The following is a 25,739-nucleotide window of genomic DNA, read 5'->3' as shown; positions in this document are numbered from 1 at the left end:
CACAAATGCCAAACAGCCCTCTCGCCCTGCCTCATGCTTAGTTTTTGAAACAAACTGCAATAGTGTCATATAAAAAAATCACCTTGTACAATTCCCTAGACCAGGGATTGCAATTCTCCTCAGAGAGGTGGTAACCAGCAGCAAAAACAAATAAAACCTTGCAGATGATGAGTCCCTCTCCAGGGAGAAGACTGAGACAAACAGTCAGGTTTGCATATTTTGGTATGCCCTCACGGCTTCCTTTTTACATTTCTGATTTACGCCCTGGGTGATTTCATCTAGTGCCACAGCCTTAAATTCCACAAGTATGTGACTAGCTCCTGAATTTATGCCTCCATCCCTGACCTCCAGGTTACATCCCAACTGCTTTCTATATAGGTCCAGTCACACGTCCACAGATGTTCTGAGTGATCTTCCCTCCCTGAGACTGCATCTTTCTCGAGTCTTTTCCTATTCTCTGGAAATAGGATCTCCTATCTATCTAATTGCACAAGCCAAGCACCTTGGGATCATCCTTGACTCTTCTCATTCCCTAAATCCAACCTATCGGATACCCTGGCTTCCCTAATTTTGAAATATTATATGGACTCTGCCCTTCGCACCATGGACACTGCCATCAAGCCACCACCGTTTCTCACCTTTATAGTTATAGCATGTTTACTGGCCACTGGCTTCAATTTATGCGCCTACCCCACCACCTGTTCCTCACACAGCTGCCAGAATAATGAACCTGACGTAAATCTAAAGCACAGACCAGATAACTTCACTTCTCTATGTAGAGATCTCCAGTGATTTCCTAGTGTAACGGCCACGGGCCTCACACCATGGCTGCGAGGTTCTGGGGCCTCCCTCCAATCCTCTCCCACTGCCGCTCCCCTCCATCTGCTCTGCGTCAGGGCAGCTCCCCTGCGCTAGATTCCACTGTCCCCGCAAGCCTGGCGCTTGTGCGGCCTCTGTCTGTGACCGGTTCCCCCAGACAGTCACACAGGTGTTTGCTCAGAGGGAAGAGGCCTTCCCCAGTCATTTAGTCACACGCATGTACCCCCCACCACCACCATGTCCTGAGGAGTACTGAGGATCACCTGACTCTATGCTTTCATTTTTGTATCTACCGTCACTATATGCAACTAAAATGTAAGAGATGTGTTCACTGCAACAAACTCAGAATCCAGAACAAGGCCGAGCACACAGTAGGTGTCCAATAAATATTTGTCAAATAAATGTACAAATGAATGAATGAATCCTTGCTGAACCAAGGGGACAGGTAGTGAAATGAAACACATGAGATAGTGGTTTAGTTATCAATATAATCTCAAGGTCTAAATTCATCCATACAATTCTGGTAATTCAGACCCCTGTAAACCAAAAGGCTAGTGGACATGAAGCCATTTTCTCAGAATCATCTAAATGAGAACTGAAATTAATATCAGAAGTGTTCTTAAATATACTCTATCTACCAACAGTGAAGCCATGTTAAGTTCAACCACTAAAAAAGTCTCTAATTTTCTGTGAATTTCAGTATATTTGCCTAAATCAATAAATCTGTTATACATTATTTTATACTACCAAAAATCATGTAAAGAAACATGTAAAGAAAAGGTGTTAATGGCCTTTTAAGAGTTTTGTCAACATGTACCTCCACTGTGTCATATGTAGGCAAAATTAAGAAGAAATCTGTGAGAGAAAAGATCTTCAGGGAAAATACTAGGATGGGTGAAACAAATTTCTCTTACCTGACAACTGATGTTGTACTACTTAAACCTATAAAATTTCTGTAAGTTTCACTAAAAATTCAAATGGCATTGTGATCATTTTGACTTAGATCACTGAATGAGATGAAAAGCAGAAATCAGATTATAAGGAAAATGACAGCAGTATTACATGTCTGAAGAATTTCAGGCTACAGACCAATGACAACTGAAAGCAAGCTAAATTAACAAGCCTTAAACTAGGTGGAAGAAAAGCCATCTGTGCTAGGGAGCCTATATTAAGTACTGGATCCTGGTAGAAATGTGTCAAGAAGGTTGCAAAGCAAAGGGACCAGAATAACTGAACAACAGCTGAATGTTTATCATCTTAAGAGTAGCAGAACTTTAAGATTTAAATAGCTATGGACAGAGTTATAACAGCTTATTATTCTAAACAAATATCCTCCTGGATGGTGAAAGATTTGCAGATGAGGTTGCCAAAGTGCTGTCTAGAGCACACTGAAATGTGAAGGACCTGGGACGAAGGCAGCAACTGGAGACAAACAGAACTCCTATCTTCCAGGAGGAGAGACTGGAGAGATTTATGTCACTGACAGACAAGACTGAAGATGAATTATTGAGGAGAAAAGGAAATAGTAATCACAAGAAGCCAAAATGGATTCTTTGATAATTCTGTGAAACATGAACAATTTTGTATCTGGACATTTGCAAAGCACTCCAAATAATCAACACTTGAATGAAAGAGAGGTGGATATTTTCAGTCTGGGAAAGTGATGACTCAGTGGACATATTCTTTCAGGTTCCACGCTAATTCTGGTCAGTCTTTTCTGAAGCTGTTTCAATAAGCCATGATTCTTACACCAAATCACAATTTCCTCAACCTTTTAGAAAATTCAATTTCTTTTGGGTACCAAAAACAGCACTGTACAGGGCAGGTACCCGAGTGTTCACAGATTTAAACAGCATGGCCTCATGAGTTAAAGAAGGATCAAGAAAAAGTCCAACACAGGTTGGCACCAGGAGAAAAGTGGAATAAGTCTACAAAGTGACTTAGTTTACAAAGTAGGTGGCAGAATCATATAGAGTGGTTATATTCTGTTTTGAATACAAATATGAATTCAGACTTTTATGCTCAAAATTGTTGGTTACTTGGGCTACTTTTGAATTAACTCATTCTTACCAATGAAATAACTGGCCAGAGACTCATGTTAACAAAAATTAAAATCACTATCTCAAAAGTACACAACATTTTCATTTTAAAATGTGATTTTTAAAAACAATTGTCTGTATCGTACCATAATGATGGACACATATCATTATATATTTGTCCAGATCCACTGAACGTACAACACCAAGAACGAACCCTAAGGTAATCAATGGACTTTGAGCAATTATGATCTGTCTGTGTAGGTTCATGAATTGTGACAAACGTATTACTCTGGTGGATGATATTGATAAAGTGGGAGGCTGGGCAGGTGCATACAGAAAATCTCTGTTACTTGCCCCAATTTTTCTGTGAGCCTTTTTTCTAATAATTGTCGATAATTTCAAATTATTACAAAATTTTATGGTCAGAAAACAAATTAAAAAGTAAAATATCAAAAACAATTCTTAATTTCATTTTATTTTACTATTCTTGCTATATATATTGTCCCTCCTTTCTGTTCATCTCTTTTATTTTTCACACACTCACTTAGCCTGTATGGTGCAGCCACCACGTACCGGAAGATGAACCGTGGGGTCAGGAATATAAAGATGAGCATAGTATACTTCAGCCTGTCAAAAAGTCCCAAGCATAAATGAAATCTGTGACATACTGGTATTTCAGGGAAATAAGAACCATCTAGAGATAAGTACTGGGCATTACGATAACAAAGAGGAAGGATCTTGAATTATGCAAGGAATAACAGAAGTGCTAGAGAAAGAATTCCAGAGAGAGTTTCCCAAAGCAGAGAGGAGGGGCAGCAGGCTGTGGACGGACCTGGGCGTGGGCGCTGAGAACACAGCAAGTGGTCTGGGATTGATGAAGCACAGGGCGGGCGAGACAAGAGGTGGGAGGAGCGGCTGCGACTGCTCCTCAAAGACCTGAGGCTAGTGCCTGAGCGGGCAGGAAGAAGAAGTCTGAGCAAGTACTCGGGGTTGATGAGCATGTTCATTATCTTGATTATGGTGATGGTTTCACAAGTGTACTTATATCAAAATGAATCAAATTCTACAAGTTTTAAATATGTGCATTTTACTGTGTGCCAACTATACTTCAATGCAGTTTTTTTGTTAGTTTGTTTTTAAGGCAGACTCTTTAAGAATTTTAGACATCCATGTAAAGCTATAAGAAGCAAGCAAAGTAGCTCAAGGAGTCAGTGAGGGACAGTAAGTGGCATTTCACTCATTTCACAACTTTACAGGATGCTCCACTCCATCCATGGAAAGACGTAATCAACTGCTATTTACACGTCCCTATTATGTGCAAAGGACTGAGCTTTTCCTAAAACACAGAACATTCCTTGAGTGAGGACCATGGATCTTCAATTCATTTTCATAATCAGACTTCAAAAATGTAGGATACAGAAGACATCATAAATAAATGTGGAAGGACAAGTGAGAGGCAATAAGAAAATCTGTAAATATTTACAAAGGAATAACACTAGGGTATATAAAGAGCTTCTACAAACTATAAGGAAAGAAAGATAATATAATAAGAAAGTAAATCCTGGAAGAAGTATAAATAACCAATAAATATATAATAAACTGCATCAATGTCATTTGGTAGCCTGGAAATATAAAGTGAAAAAAAAAAATCACAAGTGAAAAAAAAAGGTCTTATTAAGTACTAGTGATGGTGCAAGAAAAACATCCTCATGTATATTGTTCATAAAAATATAAATTGACATAATTTCTAGAAGGGTAACTTGGCAGGAATGATCAAGATTAACAGTAGTTTTCATCTAGGAATTCAAATTCTGTGATTTTACAAAGAAATAATAATATTAACCACAAAAGCTAACCTTAAAAGAGTTTAGGATTACAAGCTGATTTACACACACCATTGCATCTGTTTAATACTCAGAAGAACGCAGTGGAGGCAGACAGCACTACGGGCCCTGTGGTTGGCAGAACCAGGATTCCCCCAAATAGGGCCACATACTAATCCCCAAAACTTTTGAATATGTTAACTTACACAGCAGAAGGGACGCTGTGGATGTGATTAAATTAAGCTTCTTGATTACCCTAGATTAGCGAATATAAACACAAGGTCCTTATGAAAGCGGAGGAGACAGCCAGGGAAGGAGGTGTGAGGAAAAAGGGGAAGTGAGAGCGACCCCAGACCATAAAGCCACGGAGTGTGAGCAGCCGCCCAACACGGGGAGGGCAGGGAAGGAAATCCTTCCCAGAGCTCTCAGAGGAACACAGCATTAACAACTCATTCTGGACTCCTGGCCTCCAGGATTCTAAGACAATAAATGTATTTCGTTTCAAGCCACTAAATCTGTGGTACTTTGTTACACCAGCAACAGGAAACTAACGTAAGTTTCACAAATAAGCAAAGTGAGGTACAGGAAAATGAACAACTACCCAAGATCACAAAGCTTGTAAGGTTGATGTAGGATTTAAACCCAGAGTTCATGCACATAACCTCTATAAAACACTCCCTCTAAACACATATGCAAACAAGGTATGCAGAATTATTTTTTTTAAACCTGGGGGATAACCAAAACTAACCATCCTTCATCAGGAAATAGTTATAGAAAAAGTCAAAATATCAGTAGGTGGCACAGTGGTAAAGGATCCCCCTACCAATGCAGGAGACTTAGGAGACGAGGGTTCAATCCTTCGGTCAGGAAGGTCCCCTGAAGTAGGAAATGGCAACCTGCTCCAGTATTCTTGCCTGGAAAATTTCATGGAAAGAAGAGCCTGGCAGGCTATAGTCCATGAGGCTGCAAAGAGTCAGACATGACTGAGCACACCATGAAATACCATATAGGAATTTCAAAACATCACATCATAAAAACAAAATCTCCAAAACATATTTCATGGTGAAAAGTTTTAGAACAATGTGCAAATGAATATGCATACATTTGTAAATACAAAGAAATAGGATTGGAAAGCCAGAAAAACATTAAAAAAGATCATTTACATGGAATGCAGTGGGTAGTGAGATACAAGGAAACTTCTACATTGTATTCAATATTTTTATACGTTATGTAAATGTTTTATAACAAGAATATTTAGGTGTATTTTAAATGAGGCATTTTTAATGGAAGGAAATCTGCATGGACTTCTTACAACATGTTTTGGTTAAAAATAAAAAAGTCTCTACTGCACAAAGTTTAAAAGCCCTGCCTACAGTGACACCAAATGGTGGCAGATCACAATACAGCACACAAACAGCACATGTGGTCCATCCAATCTCCTATAAACACCACAATTCCTTTGAAGAATTGGCAGCTTAACAGAACTAAACAATGTGGAGACAAATACTCAAAAGCTTAGAATTTTTCATCACAGAAATTCTAGTATACCAAGCTTCAAATGCAAATTTAGGCCTCTTTCTAAGCTTCAGCTAAATCTTGTGATCCCATTGAATGTTTACATATCTTGCCTCTCACACAGTTAACCGTACCACTGTGAGCACAGTGATTTTACCTAATGGCTTATTGATCAAAAGATGACTGCAAATATAAAAAATACAGTCATACAACTAAAATCAGGTTCTTTCAACAGAAACCAGCCTTTGATGAGTAGGCAGTATTTGAGGAAAATAAACAAGGAGATACTAAGGCTGAAGACGAAAAGTAAGGAATCCAAGAAAAAAGACAGCTAACTGATCCAATGAGTGAGAGTTTCTAAGAAGTAAATTTTCCTTTCATAATATTATTGATAGAAAATTAAGCTGAATAAAGCATGAGACTAGGGCATTCCAAATATGAAACAATTTCTCAACAAAAAGTTTTATCCTGGACTGTCTAGGGAAAAGAATGTTTCAAATTTGGCACATTGGTTAGTATTCAATGTCTTCTGCCCAAAACCTAAAAAGTGAAACTAGCTCAGTCATATGACTGACTCTTTGCGACCTCCTGGACTATACAGTCCATGGAATTCTCCAGGCCAGAATACTGGAGTGGGTAGCCTTTCCCTTCTCTAGGGGATCTTCCCAACCCAGGGATCGAACCTAGGTCTCCCACATTGCAGGCGGATTCTTTACCAGCTGAGCCACAAGGGAAGCCAAAGAATACTAGAGTGAGTAGCCTGTCCCTTCTCCAGCAAATCTTCCCGACCCAGGAATCGAACCGGGGTCTCCTGCATTGCAGGTGGATTCCTTACCAACTGAGCTATCAGGGGAGCCCAAAATCTAAACTAACAAATAACACTAACTGTAAACTGTCTCATTCATTTCACATTACACAGAAAGATATAAAGATGGACCACCTCTCAGAACACATCTCTAAAATAACAAAATATCATTTGACTAGAACACTTAGTCTCTCAAAATTAAATGACAGCTTGTTCAGACTATTTGATGGGTTATTTTTTCCTTATGCCAAAATTTCCTGGAAAACATAGCTATTGGCCACAAAACAAGTCAATAATATCAATAAACTCCTAGGTCCTGAATTCATAGCACTGGGTTACCATTTCTAAAATGTACCAGCTTCCCATGTCAATACCACTACTAGACTACAAGGCATCAACGGTGCCACCTCTGGAACACCTGAGAACTGTCCTGCTCAAACTGGCCAAGGCTCAAGTTAGAAGGGCTGCAAGAATTAGTTCAGGGACATACCTTAAGATTCTGAATTACCAGTAATTAACATAATTAAGATGAGCAATTAAATGTTTAGAACCGTAAAAGTACCAAGATACAGCTCGCCTGCATTAAGACTATTTTTTAAAGAACAGAGATAATATCAGGATAAAGAACTTTGCTTAAACTTCTAGGGAGAAATAAATAAAAGTGGATATGAAAACTCCGTATTACAGGAAACGTGGAGAGAATATAGACATAGCAAACGGTTTAGTGGTTGAAAGAAAACATAAGAGACATACAATTTAATGGATAGTCACATATTTCTTCTGAATGGTATATCTGAATACCATACTCTATAGACCATAGAACCTGGGATACTTGTATGTAAGTAATACATGACAAAAGCAGAACATACTTCTAATTTACATGTTGTGTTTTATATATTCTATCTGGTATTTGGGGACACATCACGTAACATGTAGGACCTTAGGATCAAACCCATGCCTCCTGCATTGGAAGGTTGGAGTCTTAACCACTGGACGGCCAAGGAAGTCTCTATTCTATTTGGCCTTTAATTGACATTGATTATCAGCAATTTGGATGTGTTACTTTCACAAACTGCCTTTCTATGAAACAGAAATAATGGAGACAAACACTGATGTCCAGGTAAGCTGGATTTTGTTTGTTTGCTGTTTTACCTAATTCTTATGTGGAATTAAAGAGGATTATATAATGCAAACAACTTTAGTGACTTTATCCACTGTATCAGATTTGAGTGTTTACATAAATAGAATACATCCATAATTCACATGAATCAAATTAATGAATTTACATAATTGGATAAAAGAAAAATGTAAACTGACTGGCAACTAAAATAACTGCAGGGTTTTAACTGATTTCTATAAAAATGAAAACAATGCCAGAAATGACAGTATCCGGGCACAGAACCTGAAGATGAAACCGTTAACACTGGTATATCTACGGCGAGAACAAGTGAAAAGGCAAGTTTTGATCCTATTTGGGGTGGAACGAACACCTCTGACTCTTTCTTGTTTGTGACTCTGAAGATTTTTCAGCTAGAAATGATTAGCACTTTAAATATAGGTTTAGTCAATAGGTAAAGGTTTTTCTACAAGAGCAAAGTCTTGTAGGAATCTGCAGTTTAGTTTACCTCTAGTTAACAGCCCATCTTCAATATATACACAAGTATACTAGGCTTATTACTTTAAAAATGAAACAGCATTATGAGAATCTTTAAAAAATATACATGGTAATTATAATCACTTTCTTAAAACCAAAAAATTATGGTATCATTTATACAAATGTTGATAAACTGAAAACACATTACTCTTTAATGAGTTAGTGAACTCGCTGAGTTTTTAAATTAGAAAGAACAGAAAACGTCAGGCATCACATGTGGTTCATCGTTTTGGGGGTAACTCTCAACTGTTTAGAACTTTAGGCAAGTTTTCCTGTCTTTTGGGGGATGTGTGGGGGTTTGAGAAGTAAAGAGAGCCATGTTGAAAATGGTGAAAAGTTGGAATGAAAAAAAGATGAAGTGAAGAATATTACTATTTGCTACCCCCTCCCCCCAAAAAAGAGTATATAAAAACTTCACATTTTTCTTCAATTGTCTTTCTCCTTTCTTCATCAAAACAAACATATTTTAAAATGTTAGTGTAACACAAACCAGAACTTGAAACAATATTTTTAGAAATGTTCATAATCAACAGATAATAGCATATGGTTTTCAACAGTACCACTCTTGTTCTCTTTATATTCCAGTTGTAGTCAGGTATGATCAGCATGGAATGTGTAGAGTCAAGGTCAAGTTTGCATTGACATGTCCTGAAACTATTTCTGTCTTAAAATCAAAATTATTTTTTAATTAGTTTATTTTCTATTTTTTAACTTTACAATATTGTATTTGTTTTGCAATACATTGGTGGATGCATGTCAATGTTAAAATCAAAATTATAATGTCGTAAGCCCTGGTATCTGGGAATATACTTATTTTAACTTTCTGACCCCTCTGAGACAATACTTGTAAATCATGCCTCTTTGATGTGAACTCTCGTTTTTCAAAGGCAGGCATAACGTGGCTATTTAAATAAACCTAAAACATCTGTAAGTTAGAGTTCATTCTTCTGTGACAATCACCAGAAAAACGTGAGAATAGTTTTAAATCTCTGTGATGATATGCAACATAAAGAGTTCTTGGTAAGTAGATATTTTCATATAAGTTTGTGTTTCATATTTAACATGGATAGGAACATTTCAAAATTGTAATTTTACATGCTATGATTTTCATTTAAGAATCAAAAAGGATGGACAAACATCAAAAATCTAAGCAGCTTGTGGTTAAAAATGTAACGCAAATTCTTCCTTGTCTCATACAGAAGATATTGTGTCACACAGGGATCAGGAGAAAGACCGATCAGGTGATAGAAAATAAACAAGAAAATAAAGAAAAAAAGACAGAGAGAGAGACAAGAGGATAAAAGAGCTCTCTGCAGAGACTCGGGTTAAAAAAAAATAGCATTTTTCTAAAAATAATGTTTAAAAGTTTTATAATAAAAATTATAGGGCTATGAACAGGAAAACCTGTCTTGTTTTTTCCTTTCTAATCTGAGTCTGTGAACTTTAGGGGCAGGGGAGTCACTGCAGGGAGGGCTGAGTAGATTGGATTTATGAAGAGACAGGAATAAGTTTGAAAGCAAGTGTCAATAACATGCCAAATAATAATAGTATGCAAACATAGGCCTTTAGTTATCCAACCCAAGCTTTCAAAATTATATAAATATAATACTATCACATCCCTGGAGGTTGGTAATATAGCTGAAGACTCTAGGGAAAAAAAGTCTTACATATTAAAAAAAAATGAAATAGTACTTTAAACATCATCATGATGGCTGAGGTAACCAACGTCAACATGATAATTTAATGGTAGAAGGTAAGAGCAGGAGAGAAGAAAACTTGATAAAAATCTTAAATTCAAGTTGCACTAGAGCTAACATATAACACTGGAAAGTCTTTGTTCATCTCTTTAGACCCCAACTTCTATAAAATAGGAGGCTGGAGGTGTCTTGAAGATTTTCTAAAATGCATTGATTTTTTCATCCTCATGGCCAAAAAGAACTATATTTCTAATTTTAGAGTCTAAAACATGAGACGAACTGAAGTGAATGATTAGAATGAGAAAGTGAAACTACTCTTGCAATATGTTGGAATACACAGCTCTAGAATAAAGCACAAATACACTCTCTAGTCATAGGAAGGCAGGTTTCATTTTCCATTTTCACGTTAAATAGAAAAGATAAAAAACTCATGTTTATGCTTTTGAAAAAACTCCTTGGATTTCATTTACGGATAGAATTTCAACATATATTTTAAAATCAAGATAATTTCCCATAAATATCCTCAGGTTAAAAAAAAAAAGCAAAGTGGACATTAAATGTTGGTGAACAGTAACGATGTGAAAAGCCTTACATTCTCTTTTCTCTGTGCACAGTACAGAGGTCCCCTCCAAAGAGAGCTGACAGGGTACTCACCACAACAGCAAACTGCTCGGGTTCACATAAGTTGCTATATTCACTCTGGTACTGAGACAGTGAACTCAACTGTTGTTGATCAGGAAGATGTTTTATTAAGTTCTAAAATTAAAACCAAAAGAAAATATCTTCACTAATGTGCTTCTTAAATTCTAGGAAAATTTATCAATAAACTGTGAGAAGGAAATCATTGATTAAGTTAATCTTCAGTTTTATTTCTAGTTAACTTCCCAAATACTAAGCCTTAAGCTTTAGTCTCTGTATCTTGAAAGCAACTAATTTTCCTCTTCTCTATCCAGGGTTATTACATATTCAAATCAAGCACTACTCAATGTTTATTTGATTACCTATATAATTGAGAAAGGAGAACTCAACCTATACCAAAGGACAGCTTTCTCACCTGGATAAATGTGATCAGTTACATTTCAGCTATTGGGAATTAAATGTCAGAAATTTTCAGGCAAAGCCAAACATGTTTTAGCACTTCACTCAGGGGGATAAAAGAGATCATATTGCTTCTAACAGGCAAGAGCAAGAATAGAAATCAAGGGAATTTTAATGACAGCACTTGAAAGACTTAACCAATGTGATTCCAGTTTTAATAATAAAAATGAAGATATCTCTAAAACAAGACAACGTGACTTTTCTGATACGAAAGAAAACTCAAAAAGGCATTTAAGACACAGGATGATAAACCTTGCAGATAAAAGAATATAGAGAGAACTTAAGTGTCATGGCTGTAACAGCCCTTTGCCTCAATCATCTTCAGCCCAAAAAGAGAACACATATAATTATGCTTCCTTGTTAGAACTTAAATGATTAAACCACCCCTTTGACAAAGTCTATATAGACCCTCTGTATCAAAATATGATTGACAATAATAGTATTATAGCAAATTAGTATACTGACATTAAAATTAAGAAAAAAAGAGTGGTTGGTGCTCACAATTCCAAATTACAGCATAAGTAAACTCTGTACAAGCCCAAAGTCAAATTCAAATTATAATTAAGCCTATATCATGCTAAATATATTTAAGGAAAAAAAATCCCAATGGTGTTATTAGTTAAAAAATAATGTTAGAGAATGTTATATATCAAAGAGTTAGATCAAAGAACAAGTTTTTCACTCACTGTGTACCTTTGGACAAAAACTTGATTGACTGGCCAAAAAACAAGCAAAAAAGTGGCAATTTAAGATCATCTCTAAAAAAATATTCAACATTAATACTACCAAACCGAATAAAAACAATAAAGGAATATGATTTTCCCTTATAAATATAAGTTTCTTTCCGTAAAACTGCCTAAGACCAGAAGACTCGGTTATTAATAAAAGACTCGGTTTCTGTTAATCATTCTAGCTGACAGCTGATCTATTCATTACACTGAATTTCTTCAGCATCTTTTTAGATAACCATAAAACCACCTTGAATATTTTTAGTTAATATATACTTAAATTTTAATCTTTTACCACAAATTCATTACTTTTTCACTTCATTATTTTTGTTTTCTAAAGTAATAAAACTATTAGATTTGTAAGATTACAGGCCCAACGTTTCTTTGTGTTCCCCTTATCATATTTCCCATCCCAAGTTCCTTTCAAAGTAAAGTCTTCAAAGTTGCCACACACAGCTTTTCTCTCACAGGCTCCGTCTGCCTATATACATGCCATATTCATGGGAAGGACTGATGCTGAAGCTGAGACTCCAATACTTTGGCCACCTGATGTGAAGAGCTGACGCATTTGAAAAGACCCTGTTGCTGGGAAAGACTGAAGGCAGGAGGAGAAGGGGAGGACAAAGGATGAGATGGTTGGATGGCATCACCAACTTGATGGACATGAGTTTGAGCAAACTCTGGGAGTTGGAAGGACAGGGAGGCCTGGCGTGCTGCAGTCCATGGGGTCGCAAAGAGTCAGACACGACTGAGCGACTGAACTGAACTGAACTAATTCAACCTTTAAGGACCTTTACACACACATTCAGGCTTCCCTGGTGGCTCAGACAGTAAAGAATCTGCCTGCAATGTGGGAGACCTCGGTTCGATCCCTGGGTCAGGAAAATCCCCTGGAGAAGGGAACGGCAACCCACTCCAGTATTCTTGCCTGGAGAATCCCATGAACAGAGGAGCCTGGTGGGCTACAGTCCATGGGGTCACAGAGTTGGACATGACTGAGCGACTAACACACACACACACTCACACACATTGACACACTTCACATATTATCTAGGTCTAACAATCTCAATACAGCCAGGTTTACCTTGTATTATAATCATATATATAAAATTATAATTATATATATACATAAATGCTATCTCCCCTGCCACACTATAAACTCCACAAAGGTAAAGTCTATGTCTGATCAAGCCTATACCTGAATGAGCCTAACGCCATGCCTTCATATGGTAGGCTCTATAAAATATGTGCTAAATTAATTAATGATTATTACAAAGTACTGCTTTTTCTATGCTCTTTTCAAAATAGGCAATTTCTTCACTTTATAAAGTTTTTTTAAAATTAAAAATAAGACTTCAAACAGCATGGAATTCTTACTTTTTAATGAATATATAAAGATTTTGCATATGTCCAAAGTAAATTTTTAGATTTTCAATTCATAAGACTGGTTTTATATTTAGCAAGTGTGGTAAGCAGAAGGATGACCCACCCCACTAAGAGCTCCACATTTAATCCCCAGAACTTATTAAATATTAACTTACATGACAAAGCGAGCCAGGGTTTAAAATGGAATTAAGTTGCTATCAGCTGACCCTAAACTAGAGAGATTATCCTGGATTATCCGGATGTACCCAGTGGAACCACAAAGGTCTTAAGACATGGAGGAGGGAGGGCACAGAAGCAAGAGGGAGATGTGGGGACAGCTCTACAAGGTCTCTGTGAACAGAGGACAGAGCATCCAAGTCCTGGCTGAGAAAATGAAGGGGTGTGTCCACCAGCCAAGGAACGCGGGCAGCCGTGAGGGGCTGGGAAACCAAAAACAGCTTGAAGCCTCCAGAGAGGAATGCAAGTCGGCTAACACCTGGCCTCTGGCACAGTAAGGCCACACCAGACTTCTGTTCCACAAAAATGCAACATATTTGTTTTATAGTAAGCCACTAAATTTGTGGTAAATTGTTAAAGCAGTAATAGAGAAGTAATATGTTAATAAATTATGTGGAACTGAATGTTCTTCGGACATGAATTTTAAAATCCAAACTTTTTTCCACTCAAACAACAAAAGAGATGATCATGCAAAATATTCACATAATCAAGTTAAAAGCTACTGTGTAAATATAAATATTTATATATTTATAATATTTACAAATGCATTATAAAAACTACATATGCATTAAGTAGAAACATTTTAGTGAAAGAACTTGGAAATATACTCCCAGGAACAAAGCACATTCACAACCAAAAGGAACAAAGACAAAAACTAAGAGAAACTGCTGGGGGAAAAACACGCTTGAAGAAAGGTTGCTGACTTCGGTAGTTTAACAGTCTGAGACTTAGCACATTCACTGATGGGATTATATATTAACACCACATTTAGAAGACAGGACCAAAAAAAACAAGAACTTCCAAGGATACCATTTATGATGGGTTAAAACATTAAGAATATGTTTAATCAGTTGTTAACACGAACAAATAATATTTGGTTTCTTTTTATTGCTAAAAGAATCATTTTCTAAGTATGTTGTAAGAATGAAGGTATCAAACTAAAGATAATATTCTCTCAAATTTGTGGTCGGCTTCTCCAACTTTAAATTCTGTCAAGACCTGTATTAATGGTAGCTTACATAGAATTCAGGAAGCAATTCTGCCAACAGGGTACTAGTACTTATAAAATAATTCTATGTGTAGTAGCTATTTTAAAAATCTTCCAGCCTTCTGAATGACTATGCAAACAATTTCTAGTATTCATGGAAACACAAATGACTCAAGTAACGTTGTTAGTAACAGTAACTCTAAATAAAAAGAAAACCCCCTCAATCTTCTTTACCAAACAAAAATACAACTTTATAAGACATACAAGCCTAAGAAAATCATATTCTATAAGTATCATACAAATAAATTTAAATTAGCATATTATTAAGTGTAAAAAAAACATAAACATACATGTAAAAGTAAACAATCTGCCTTTCAGAAACAGTCATTTAAAATAACTGAAATGTAATAATTTGATAGCATTATATTTAGAATGCAGTTAAGAGAACATGCAAAGCTCTATCTCCTGGCAACGCAGAAGTTATGCTAAAAGTAATTATGCAGCGAAGATTTTCCAGTTGAATGATTTGGTTTAATAATTTTGCTTCACTTACAGATTTCTGCTTAATGAGAAGCCTGCAATGAACTATAGGAATTTAAGCTCTCTGTCTGTTTGTTTACCTGAATCATAGGCTCTGCCAACTGTGTTTCATCCACTTCCAAAATCATCATTTTGATTTCCTCATATGGCACCCGGAAAGAGCTCAGGAAGATTGCTAAGAAGAGGAGGAAAAAAAACATAATAAAGAAGGTAAGAAAAGAATATTTTTTTAATTAATTTATTTTTAATTGAAGGATAACTGCTTTACAGTATTATAAGAAAAGAATTTGAGATGTAGTTCTATATATAAAATAAGAAATGATTCATAAAAAGAAATTTTAAATATTCAATATAATTACTGTGGAGGAATCTTTCAGTAACACATTTCTTACTCTTCTCCAGTTTTAGAACTACATTTAAACAACAGTTCTATATTGTTATGTTGGTTCTGAGGATGATTTTTTTAATGCTTAGTTATTAGCCTAATATAGGAATGGTGCCAAATTTGATGTGATTTTTTAAAAACTAAAGTGGCTTACGACACTATAGAGGTATCATATTGTAATAAAAAGAACCGTAAAACCCCAATATGTACACATAATATTTATCTAGACGTGTGTGTTATTAGTCTACATAACATCTTCTGATGTTACTAAATACTTTCAAAAAAAATTCTTCAGAAAATTGCTTAACATATGACCTAGCAATCCCACTACTGGGCATACACCCTCAGGAAATCATAATGGAAAAAGACACGGGTACCCCATTGTTCACTATAGCACTGTTCACAACAGCCAGGACATGGAAGCAACCTAGATGTCCACTGACAGATGAATGGATAAAGAAGCTGTGGGACTTACACACACCTAGGTTCTCACGGAGCACTGACTTAGGGCTCCCTGAATCATACAGCGGATCCCCACTAGCTACTTATTATATCTGAAAATGTGTGTTTCAGTGTTATTCTCTCAAATCATCTCACCCTCTCCTTCCCACACTGTGTCTAAAAGTATGTCCTTTATGCCTGCATCTCCTTTGTTTCCCGGAAAATAGGATCATCAGTACCAGCTTTCTATATTCCATAGATATGCATTAATGTATGATATTCGTCATTCTCCTTCTGACTCACTTCACTCTGTATAATAGGCTGTAGGTTCAGCCACCTAATTAGAATTGACTCAAATGCATTTCTTTTTATAGCTGAGTAATATTCCATTGTGTGTATGTACCACAGTAGTAGTGGGTAGTGGTAATGAGGTCTGAGTGTGTTCAAGAAGTAACATCTGTCACTGGGGGATGGGAGGGAGGCAGAGGGAGGTTCGGGAGGGAGGGTACATGTACACCTATGGCTGATTCATGCTGACATACAGCGGAAACAATCACGATATTGTAAAGCAATCATCCTCCAATTAAAAACAAAATTAAAACAAAAAAAACTGCTAAGCAGTGCACAACACTTTTATAAGTCATAGGAGCACCCTAATGTTCAGACAATATGCCAGAGAAATACATTCTGCATATAACTAAAACTTAAATATGCAATATCAGAACACAAATTTTAATGGAAACTATCCAAATGGACTAGAAGGGATAAAATGCTATTATTGAGAATTCAACATTATTTACATTTTTTATACCTCACATGGGTTTCCCTGTGGCTCAGATGATAATCTGCCTGCAGTGCAGGAGACCTGGGTTTGATCTCTGGGTGGAGATCTCCTGGAAGGGATCTGTCTCCTCTCTCCATGGAATTCTCCAGGCAAGAATACTAGCAGCTACCCACTCCAGTATTCTTCCACTATCCACTTCCATATACATCCACTAATTCCATGGACAGAGGAGCCTGGTAGGTTACAGTCCATGGGGTCAGAAAGAATCGGACACAACTGATCAGCTAACACACTCATACCTCATACATCTAATGTTCAAACCCAATGATCTCAAAAGTTACTGAAGTGTAAAAGAGTATTTTCAGAGCATTAGATTTAATGTTTTACTGGGTCCCCCTTATGCTACTATTGTTTTCTCTCCCCAGTGACAGATGTTACTTCTCGAACACACTCAGACCTCATTACCACCACCCACTACTTTTATATACCAAACTTGTATCATTTTATTTGTAGGTTATTTTCATATAAAAACACTATGTTTCATGAGACTGAAAGAACATGATCCTTCTTTCTTGGAGTAAGGCTATATTCCTGAGGGTACCATGGATCAACTAGAGATGAATAATAAGAACATCATCTGTGTTCTTATCATCAGCTTCATTCACACATATTGAACTCACAGTTATAAATGTGGGATATGCTGCTAGAAATTATAATATGTATAATGTTCAATAATGCAAGAACAAGAAGGAACAAATGAGCTAAATGATACTGCAAAAGAGATTTGTGGAATGACTAAAGGATAACCCATCAGTAGACTGGAGAGCACGAAAATGTAAGACGTCCATGATCTTAAAGAGACAGTTAATGAATAACTGATAGGGAATAAAGTCTAAGTCTGTACATCATGCATAAAGCAAGCTGCATATGACCCTAGGATTAAATGTAAACATTAATATGAAGTGAAGTGAAGGGAAAGTCGCCCACTTGTGTCCGACTCTTTGCGACTCAGGCCAGAATTCTCCAGGCCAGAATACTAGAGTGGGTGGCCTTTCCCTTATCCAGGGGATCTTCCCAACCCAGGGATCGAACCCAGGTCTCCCACATTGCAGGCGGATTCTTGACCAGCTGAGCCACAAGAGAAATCCAAACATTAACATAGAGGAATACTAAAAGAAATTGAACATGGTAAATTAGCTAATTTATGATTACAGAATTTACTCATAATAATCAATGAAAAAACATGAAAAGACTTATATCTGACAAAATAAAAAGAAAACACTAATGTCAAATCACCTAAAACAATGAGAAATCAAGAAAACTTAGGAGATATATGTGCCTCAAAATTCAGAAGGCTTTTAACCAGTTCATTCAGAATACAGTGAGGTCCAAATAGGAAAATGAGGAAAATGTATGAAAACTCAAAGGAATAAGAAAAAATGACCAAAAAATAATATGTAATTTGTTAAATATCAGAAGTAAGCAAACTGAGAAGGCAAATTGCTAAAATATCATCTGAATTGCAAGTTAGAAGGATTAGTAAGATTAATCACAATCCTTAAAATTTCCTTTGAGAAACAATAAATTCTATTTGAAACCTAACTATGGGCACAATAACAAAATGTAGAAAAGGTTATAATATTAAATAAAAAGTTTAAAAGGGTCAACAGATAAACAGATAAGGAAGTTGTGGTTCAGTTCAGTTCAGTTCAGTCGCTTAGTCATGTCCGACTCTTTGCGACCCCATGAACCGCAGCACACCAGGTCTCCCTGTCCATCACCAACTCCGGGAGTTTACCCAAACCCATGTCCATTGAGGAATGAATTTGAGTCAGTTGCAGGGAAGTGGATAAACCTAGAGCCTGTTATACAGAGTGAAATAAGTCAGAAAGAGAAAAACAAATATTGTATATTAATGCATAATATGGAATCTAGAAAAACAGTACTATTACAGAGAAGAAATGGAGAAGCATTCATAGAGAACAGTCTGGTGGTTACAGTGGGGAAAAGGGAGGGTAGAATAACCTGAGAAAGTAGCAATGACATATATACACTGTTATCTAGTAAAACAGATAACTAGAGAGAAGCTGCTATGTAACATAGGGAGCCCAGCCTGGCGCTCTATGATGACCTCGAGGTGTGGAATTGAGAGAGGCTCAAGAGGGAGTTTTTTATTTTATATGTGTATAGTTTTTTATTTTATATGTGTCCGATTCTTTCTGACCCCATGGACTATAGCCTGCCAGGCTTCTCTGTCCATGGAATTCTCCAGAAAAGAATAGTGAGGCTTGCCTGGAGAATTCCATGGACAGAGCAGACAGATCCCTTCTCCAGGGGATCTTCTGAACCCAGAGATCGAACCTGGGTCTCCTGCACTGCAGGCAGATTCTTTACCATCTGAGCCACCAGGGAAGCCCATGTGAGGTATAAAAAATGTAAAAAATTTTGAATTCTCAATAATATTTTTAAATTTCATAATATAAAACTTTGTATTTTATATATATATATATAAAATTATGACTGACTTGTGATGGTGTACAGCAGAGACCACCACGAAATTGTAAAGCAATTATCTTCCAATAAAAAAATAAAAGAATATCTTTAAAAAAAGATTAAAAGGAAAGAATTACATGGAAGCATAACATAATAATTGAGGGAGAAAGAAATCATAGTTTTTTATTTCAGGCGGCATGGCAAAGTGGAGAGAGAACTTTGAAATGTTTTTTTTAAGTTATTTTTATTTTAATCTTTAAATCCTTTTCTGAGCTATCCCAAAAGAAAGGAAATTAGAAAACCTGGAGAAAATGAAAAAATTACTTAAAGAAATGAAACACAAGTTTGAAACACTGGGCAGGAAACCATTGAACTGTATTATAAAGAAACAAATATTTGAAGGAGAAAAAAAATCTTTAAAAATAAAAATATGCACATCTAGCTACTGAAGTAGAAAATTCATATGGATTAGACATCAGATAAAGAGAAAACAGGTAACATAAGCAGAGATGCTCTCCAAACCACAAAGACAAAGAGATGGAAAAATACTAGGTTAAGAGACATGGAAGATGAGTAAGGACACCTAGAAACGTCTTCTTGAGGTTCTGAAAGGAACACACACACATGCACACACCAGGGAAGAAGCATATTTAAAGAGAAGATGTCACTTCCCAAAATTTTAGAGAGAGACCAATCATCAGAACAAGGAAGCTAAACAAGTCCTAAACACAGTATATTTTTTCTTTAAAGCTACATTAACTTCGTGTAAAACTCCAAGCATTAGAGAAGTGGTAGAATGGGAACACTCAAAAGCTCTGATACTGGAAGAGAAAACTGGTACAAATGCAGAACTGGCAGAGTAGTTGTTGTTGTTGTTTGGTTGCTAGGTCATGTCCGATAGACTACAGAGTGCCAGGCTCTTGTGCCCATGAGATTTCCCAGGCAAGACTGGGTTGCCATTTCCTTCTCCAGGGGATCTTCCCAACCCAGGGATCAAACCCATGTCTCCTGTATTAGCAAGCAAATTCTTTACCAATCCAGAGAAGCGCTATATTCAAAGTAGAAGTTACCAAATTTTTTCTATAAATGGCCACATTGGTAAATATTTTAGGTTTTATGAGCCTATACAATGTCACAACTACTCAACTCTACTACTGCAGCCCCAAAGCAGCCATAGTAATAATGAAGGTGTTAGTAGCTCAGTCATGCCCAACCCTTTGCAACCTCATGGTAACTGTAGCCCACCATGCTCCTCTATCCATGGAATTCTCCAGGCCAGAATACTGGAGTGGGTTGCCATTCCCTTCTCCAGGGGATCTTCCCAACCCAAGGATTGAACCCAGGACTCCTGCAGGCAGATTCTTACTGTGTGGTAAAGGATTAAGTTTACCCAAGTGAGCTCTGGCTCCTATGAGGTACTCTGTAAGCCCTTGGAAAGTCCTACATCACGAGAGTGTCTTTGTTTACTAAGAGCACTGAGCCACAGCATATTAGCCAGAACTGTGGAGGGTCTGGAAACTAAGGTCAAACATATGGGGGATCAGCTATACCAAGACCCAGTGCAAACTAAATCCCAAGGCTTGGGTCTCTGTTGGCAATAACCTGTGAGAAGTCCCCCATCATTGCTGGAAGAAGCCAGTGCTGCCCTTGTCAGCACCGGGAGAGGACAACTGCAGGGCCATGCTTACAGCTCTCCTGGACTCTGCCCCACTCTTCCCTTTGCTGATTATAATCTGTATCATTTTGCTGTAATAACCGTGAGTAAAACAGCTGTCAGTAAATTCTGAGTCCTTCAAACAAATTATCAACCTGAAGAGTGGTCCTGGGGACCCCTAAACTTGCCACTGGTTTCAGTAGTGAGGGCAGCCCTGGGAACCCCCTAACTTTGCAGATGAAACACAGCTGTGGTCTCACTTACACAGTTATCTAATCATATAAACATATGCAACATTAGTTACACATGCTATTTATAACTAGTAATACATGTTTAACAATAATATATGAAAGAAAAGTTAAATGTGAATAGAAAAATCAACTTTGCAGATAGATATAACTTACTTCTTAACTTTCTTCTATAATTGTAATTCATCCACTACTTACAGGTATTATTCCATAATTAAAATAACATATATTTATAAAGACTGAAATGTGGGGTGTTTTTTTTTGCTTATGAATAAGCTTTTGGGAAGACATTTGCCATAACTAAGGGCAAGCATGGTAGAATGGACATGAGTTTGGGTAAACTCTGAGAGTTGGTGATGGACAGGGAGGCCTGGCGTGCTGCGGTTCATGGGGTCGCAAAGTGTCGGACACGACTGAGTGACTGAACTGAACTGAACTGAAGGGCAAGTAAATTACAGAAGAGTTGAAAATGGACTTAATGCATAACACACAAATCAAAAGAGAAGCACAGATCTTTAAAACACTGTATTTAAAAGTTATTGAGAATATTATAAGATGCTTATTTAAAGCCTCCAGAAGACACATTAAACTGAATATTTTTACTAACATGCACCTTATCCCTCAAAATGTGATTATATTGATCCCAGTCAGAAGTTTCAAGTGCAGTAAAGGAGTGTAGAATGTACAGATATTAGAACCCAGTCACACATGTTTTCTGCAAGGGAACTTATAATATTTAAACATTTATATTAATTTCTAGGTTCCAGGTTTCCTCCCTTTATAGCTTTAATATCTACTCCAAAAAAATTTAGTAAAGCATAGGAACCTTGTAAAACTCCCAAGCCATCTCTTCAGCCTATAACGGCTAGAGTTCTTTTATCCTGAACCCAGACTCGGACAAACTTCACAAACTCAAAATACACCCACTCCAGTATTCTTGCCTGGAGAATTCCATGGACAGAGGAGCCTGGCAGACTGCAGTCCATGGGGTCCCAAAGAATCGGACATAACCGAGCGACTAACACACACAACCCATTTTTAAATAAATAGGTACATAAATCGACAGATCTTTAGACCCTTCCTCAAAACTCTGTGAAGTATTTCAGTTAGGAGAAATTTAAGAGAAAGTACCTTAGGTTTCTAAGTGATAAGATAGAGTCTTGTCACCATCACGTGACTCTTCTCAGAGTTCAGTGTCTCAGAAGACTGAACTTCATGGACAAAAACCAGCTGTGGATCAGATTGTAATTGCAGTTAAGATTACAGGCTGCTAAAGCTTCTTACAGCTTAAATCATAACACTCGCTACACTCAGAGAGGGTAAGCATGATCGAAGATGGATTACATCATAATATGATGACCTGGTATAAATTCTGAACTTTTGATCTTATACTTTAAAATGTGTCTAATAATTAAATGAATGGATTCATATGCTAAGCTACAGCAACCCAGACAAATAGTATCCGTCTTTATTTTGTTTTCTCTAAACAGCCATTTTCAAAATCAGGAATCTTTTTCAAGTCACTCAACTGCCATGCTAAGAACACCCTACATACCCTGTCAACACAACTGCCGACATGGAGAGGCTGCTGCAAAGGCTGAACAGGCACATCGTGAACCAGCACGCCTACTACTACACGCAAACCTGAAATCCTGTTTGGTACACGTGTGTGTAATACATAACGAATACTACAGAACACTGCTCAACAGACAGTCAGTCAACTTTGAGATGGCTGTTTAGGCTATCTGACCACGGCTAACCCACCAAAAAAGAATCATATTCAAGATACTATTTCTTTAGGACCCCGAACAAGACAATTTGTAATGGAGGCAAAAATCATTCTTCAAATCACAGAGTATAGAACTTTTTGACATTATTTAAGTTACTAATGCTTTTCCCTCCTTTTAAGAGGGAAGTTTCCTGAAATAACAAATACCAAAATTTCACTGGTCTAACCTCCCAGCCCCAAAACCTCTCTACTTCAGACCACATGTTCAGCAGACACCGGGAAGACAGGCTCCCTGCCTCGTGTGTCTCGCGCTGGGAGGACGGTGCTCTGAGCGCAGGCAGGCAGCACTGGAGCCGCCCCCATGGCAGCTGACGCCTCCACACCGCACCCCTGCTGGCACCTTCCCGGGCCCGACCAAGCCATGTGGCTCCACAGCAAAGAGGCAGCCATGCTCAGTCAACCGGTGCCCAGAAGCAGAAATGCTGTTGTGGCCAGAACACTAATTCTGCACACTACCCATAGTGTCTTGTCAAGCTTACATCCTGTCAGGCGCACAGCGCAGACAAGACACCGCTCTCTGCCAAAAGTGAGCAGGGTAAGAAGAGGGTTCCAGAGCTTTCACAAAGGAACTCACTCCCTCTTGCATCAACAGCATGGAGGCGCATCCTCTCGCCAAGGACTGTTTTGTCCAAGTGTTTGCAAAACGCTCCCTTGAGGCATGTAATAACTGAATGGCGCACTGCGTTAGCTCTTCATGCCTCTCGATTCTCCACATTTTATCCGTCTTGTAGCATCAGAAAGTAATATATCCAGATCATATTATCTCAGTTTCAAACAGAACTGTCTTTGACGCATTTAAGATGCAGCTGAAATGAGTCAAAAGCAAACCCATTTGCCCTCTTCTCCCACAGTAATTCAGCCAGGAAGACAATTCAATACCAAGTATTTAGCTCCTGTAACAGTAATTAAATCTAAAATATTTCCAGGCAGTACTTTTGAGGAAAGGCTTTGAACTGCTCAGATGGGATAACAGAATTCATTTTAATCACCATCCTTATTCCCATTAATATTCCAAACTCCTTTGTGTCTGATCAAGTATCACAAATAATAGAGATTCAGAGGTACAGAAGAAATAATCCACTACCAACTTTTTTTTTCAAAATATGATGTCATCACCTAAATGCCATAATTCTTTATTGGTATATTTAACAGAAAGATTTTAAAGGGTAGGTCTATTTTCAGTAATGGGAAATATATTTTTATTTTAAATCCCTTTCCTAGCTTTATTTTCTAATATGCATTAATCTTTTGAAGAATTTAACTCATAATTCCCGAAGGAATTATGAGTTATAGGAAAGGAATGTTATCTTTGAATCTATTATAAGTGATGATAATAAAATTAACATAAAATGAAAAAAGAGTCAAAAAGAAAATGACATAATTTAAAGGAACCAGTTTATTCAGTCGTGTGCTTTGCTAATTTAATTATATCGAAATCTGATACTTACAAAGGTTCTGGGCAGTTTTGGAATCTAGAAATTTAAGTTCTTTAATTCGTTTCTTAATAGCTTTCTTCTCTTCAAAATCTTCCTCTTCTCTTTTCTCTGTAAAACCAAGGATAGATCCATGTTAAGGGTAGTAAGGCACTCAACTGTCAAAAGAGAAGACATAAACTTTGTCATAAAAGAATCTCAAAAAAGACATGAATAGGTTAAATCAGTTACAAAAACAATAGAATAGTAGAGATCCCAAGACCCAAACTATTCCAGATAGGGTCTGGCAGCTCTTTACCTAAAAAACAACTAAGAGTAAATATTTAAAAGTCTAACAAAAAACAAAAACAAAGTTGTTGTTCACTATGGAAACCAAAGCCATCAGGTGAAGAATAAGCACAGTGAGTTCATCCAACAATACACAGTACACGATCATAAAAATAAGTGTTCTTACACTTGGGAGAGGTTAAGGAGTTAGCTCTAAGAGTGCTAAACAAACACCCAGCTGTTTTATGTTTGATAGACCTTATTTATTTAAACAGACAGTTCATATAAAACTGGACAGTAGAATGTGTATAATTTGTTTTCCAAATATTTGAAAAATACTCAAATTTTAATATTCAGCCTACTTTATTCGGGCTTTTAAAAATCAGCAAATGCATTTAACTTCTCTGTTCTTGCTAAAAAATAAGGAAGAGAATAAATACATCATGCTGAACAATATCTGAATCGTGACTACAGCAGAGTCCATGACAGTCATGGTTAACAGCTGTAACCAGTGAAGTGATCCTGGCATCACTCCTCTCCTTTGTACACATGGGCAGCATTCCTGATGAAAGTCATTCACCTGTACGAAATTAGGATCTTGAAAACAAAGAACAATGGAGCAAATCCTTTAGCTAGACATGTATAAATAAATCACTAATGTTGAAGAAACTTCAAAAACAATCTTCATATATAAGATAGCACATTATAATTAAATTTTTTGTATATCAGAAAAGCATTATAATTACATGTTTGGGTACATAGTGTGAAATAGGGATCAAATTGTATATTTTTCAAAATGTTTACTAATTATTTCTATCATTTTATGAATAATCAACCATCTTTCTCAACTGATTTTGCGTTACACTTTTACTGTATATTTGCTTTCCTGGATGTCTAATTCTGCTCGGCAGTTCCATGTACTACTCTTTGGCTACTA

General features: G+C 36.9%; 1 protein-coding gene across 8 annotated transcripts in view; it reads right to left on the bottom strand.

Annotated features, from left to right (window-relative positions):
• DIAPH3 (diaphanous related formin 3) overlaps nt 1-25,739 on the bottom strand; it is a 543,512-nt gene that overhangs the window by 266,431 nt on the left and 251,342 nt on the right. For all 8 annotated transcript variants that reach the window (XM_081551708.1, XM_081551712.1, XM_081551711.1 and 5 more), the window contains 3 exons: nt 24,551-24,646; nt 15,389-15,483; nt 11,007-11,108 (listed from right to left, as the gene is read on the bottom strand). In XM_081551708.1, the coding sequence (XP_081407834.1) occupies nt 11,007-11,108; nt 15,389-15,483; nt 24,551-24,646 (293 nt within the window). The remainder of the gene's footprint in view (nt 1-11,006; nt 11,109-15,388; nt 15,484-24,550; nt 24,647-25,739) is intronic.

The sequence above is a fragment of the Giraffa tippelskirchi genome, chromosome 12, assembly GCF_054371585.1.
Source record: "Giraffa tippelskirchi isolate mGirTip1 chromosome 12, T2T-mGirTip1v1.2.pri, whole genome shotgun sequence".
Classification (NCBI taxonomy): domain Eukaryota; kingdom Metazoa; phylum Chordata; class Mammalia; order Artiodactyla; family Giraffidae; genus Giraffa; species Giraffa tippelskirchi.
This window is presented reverse-complemented; position numbering and strand designations above follow the sequence as displayed.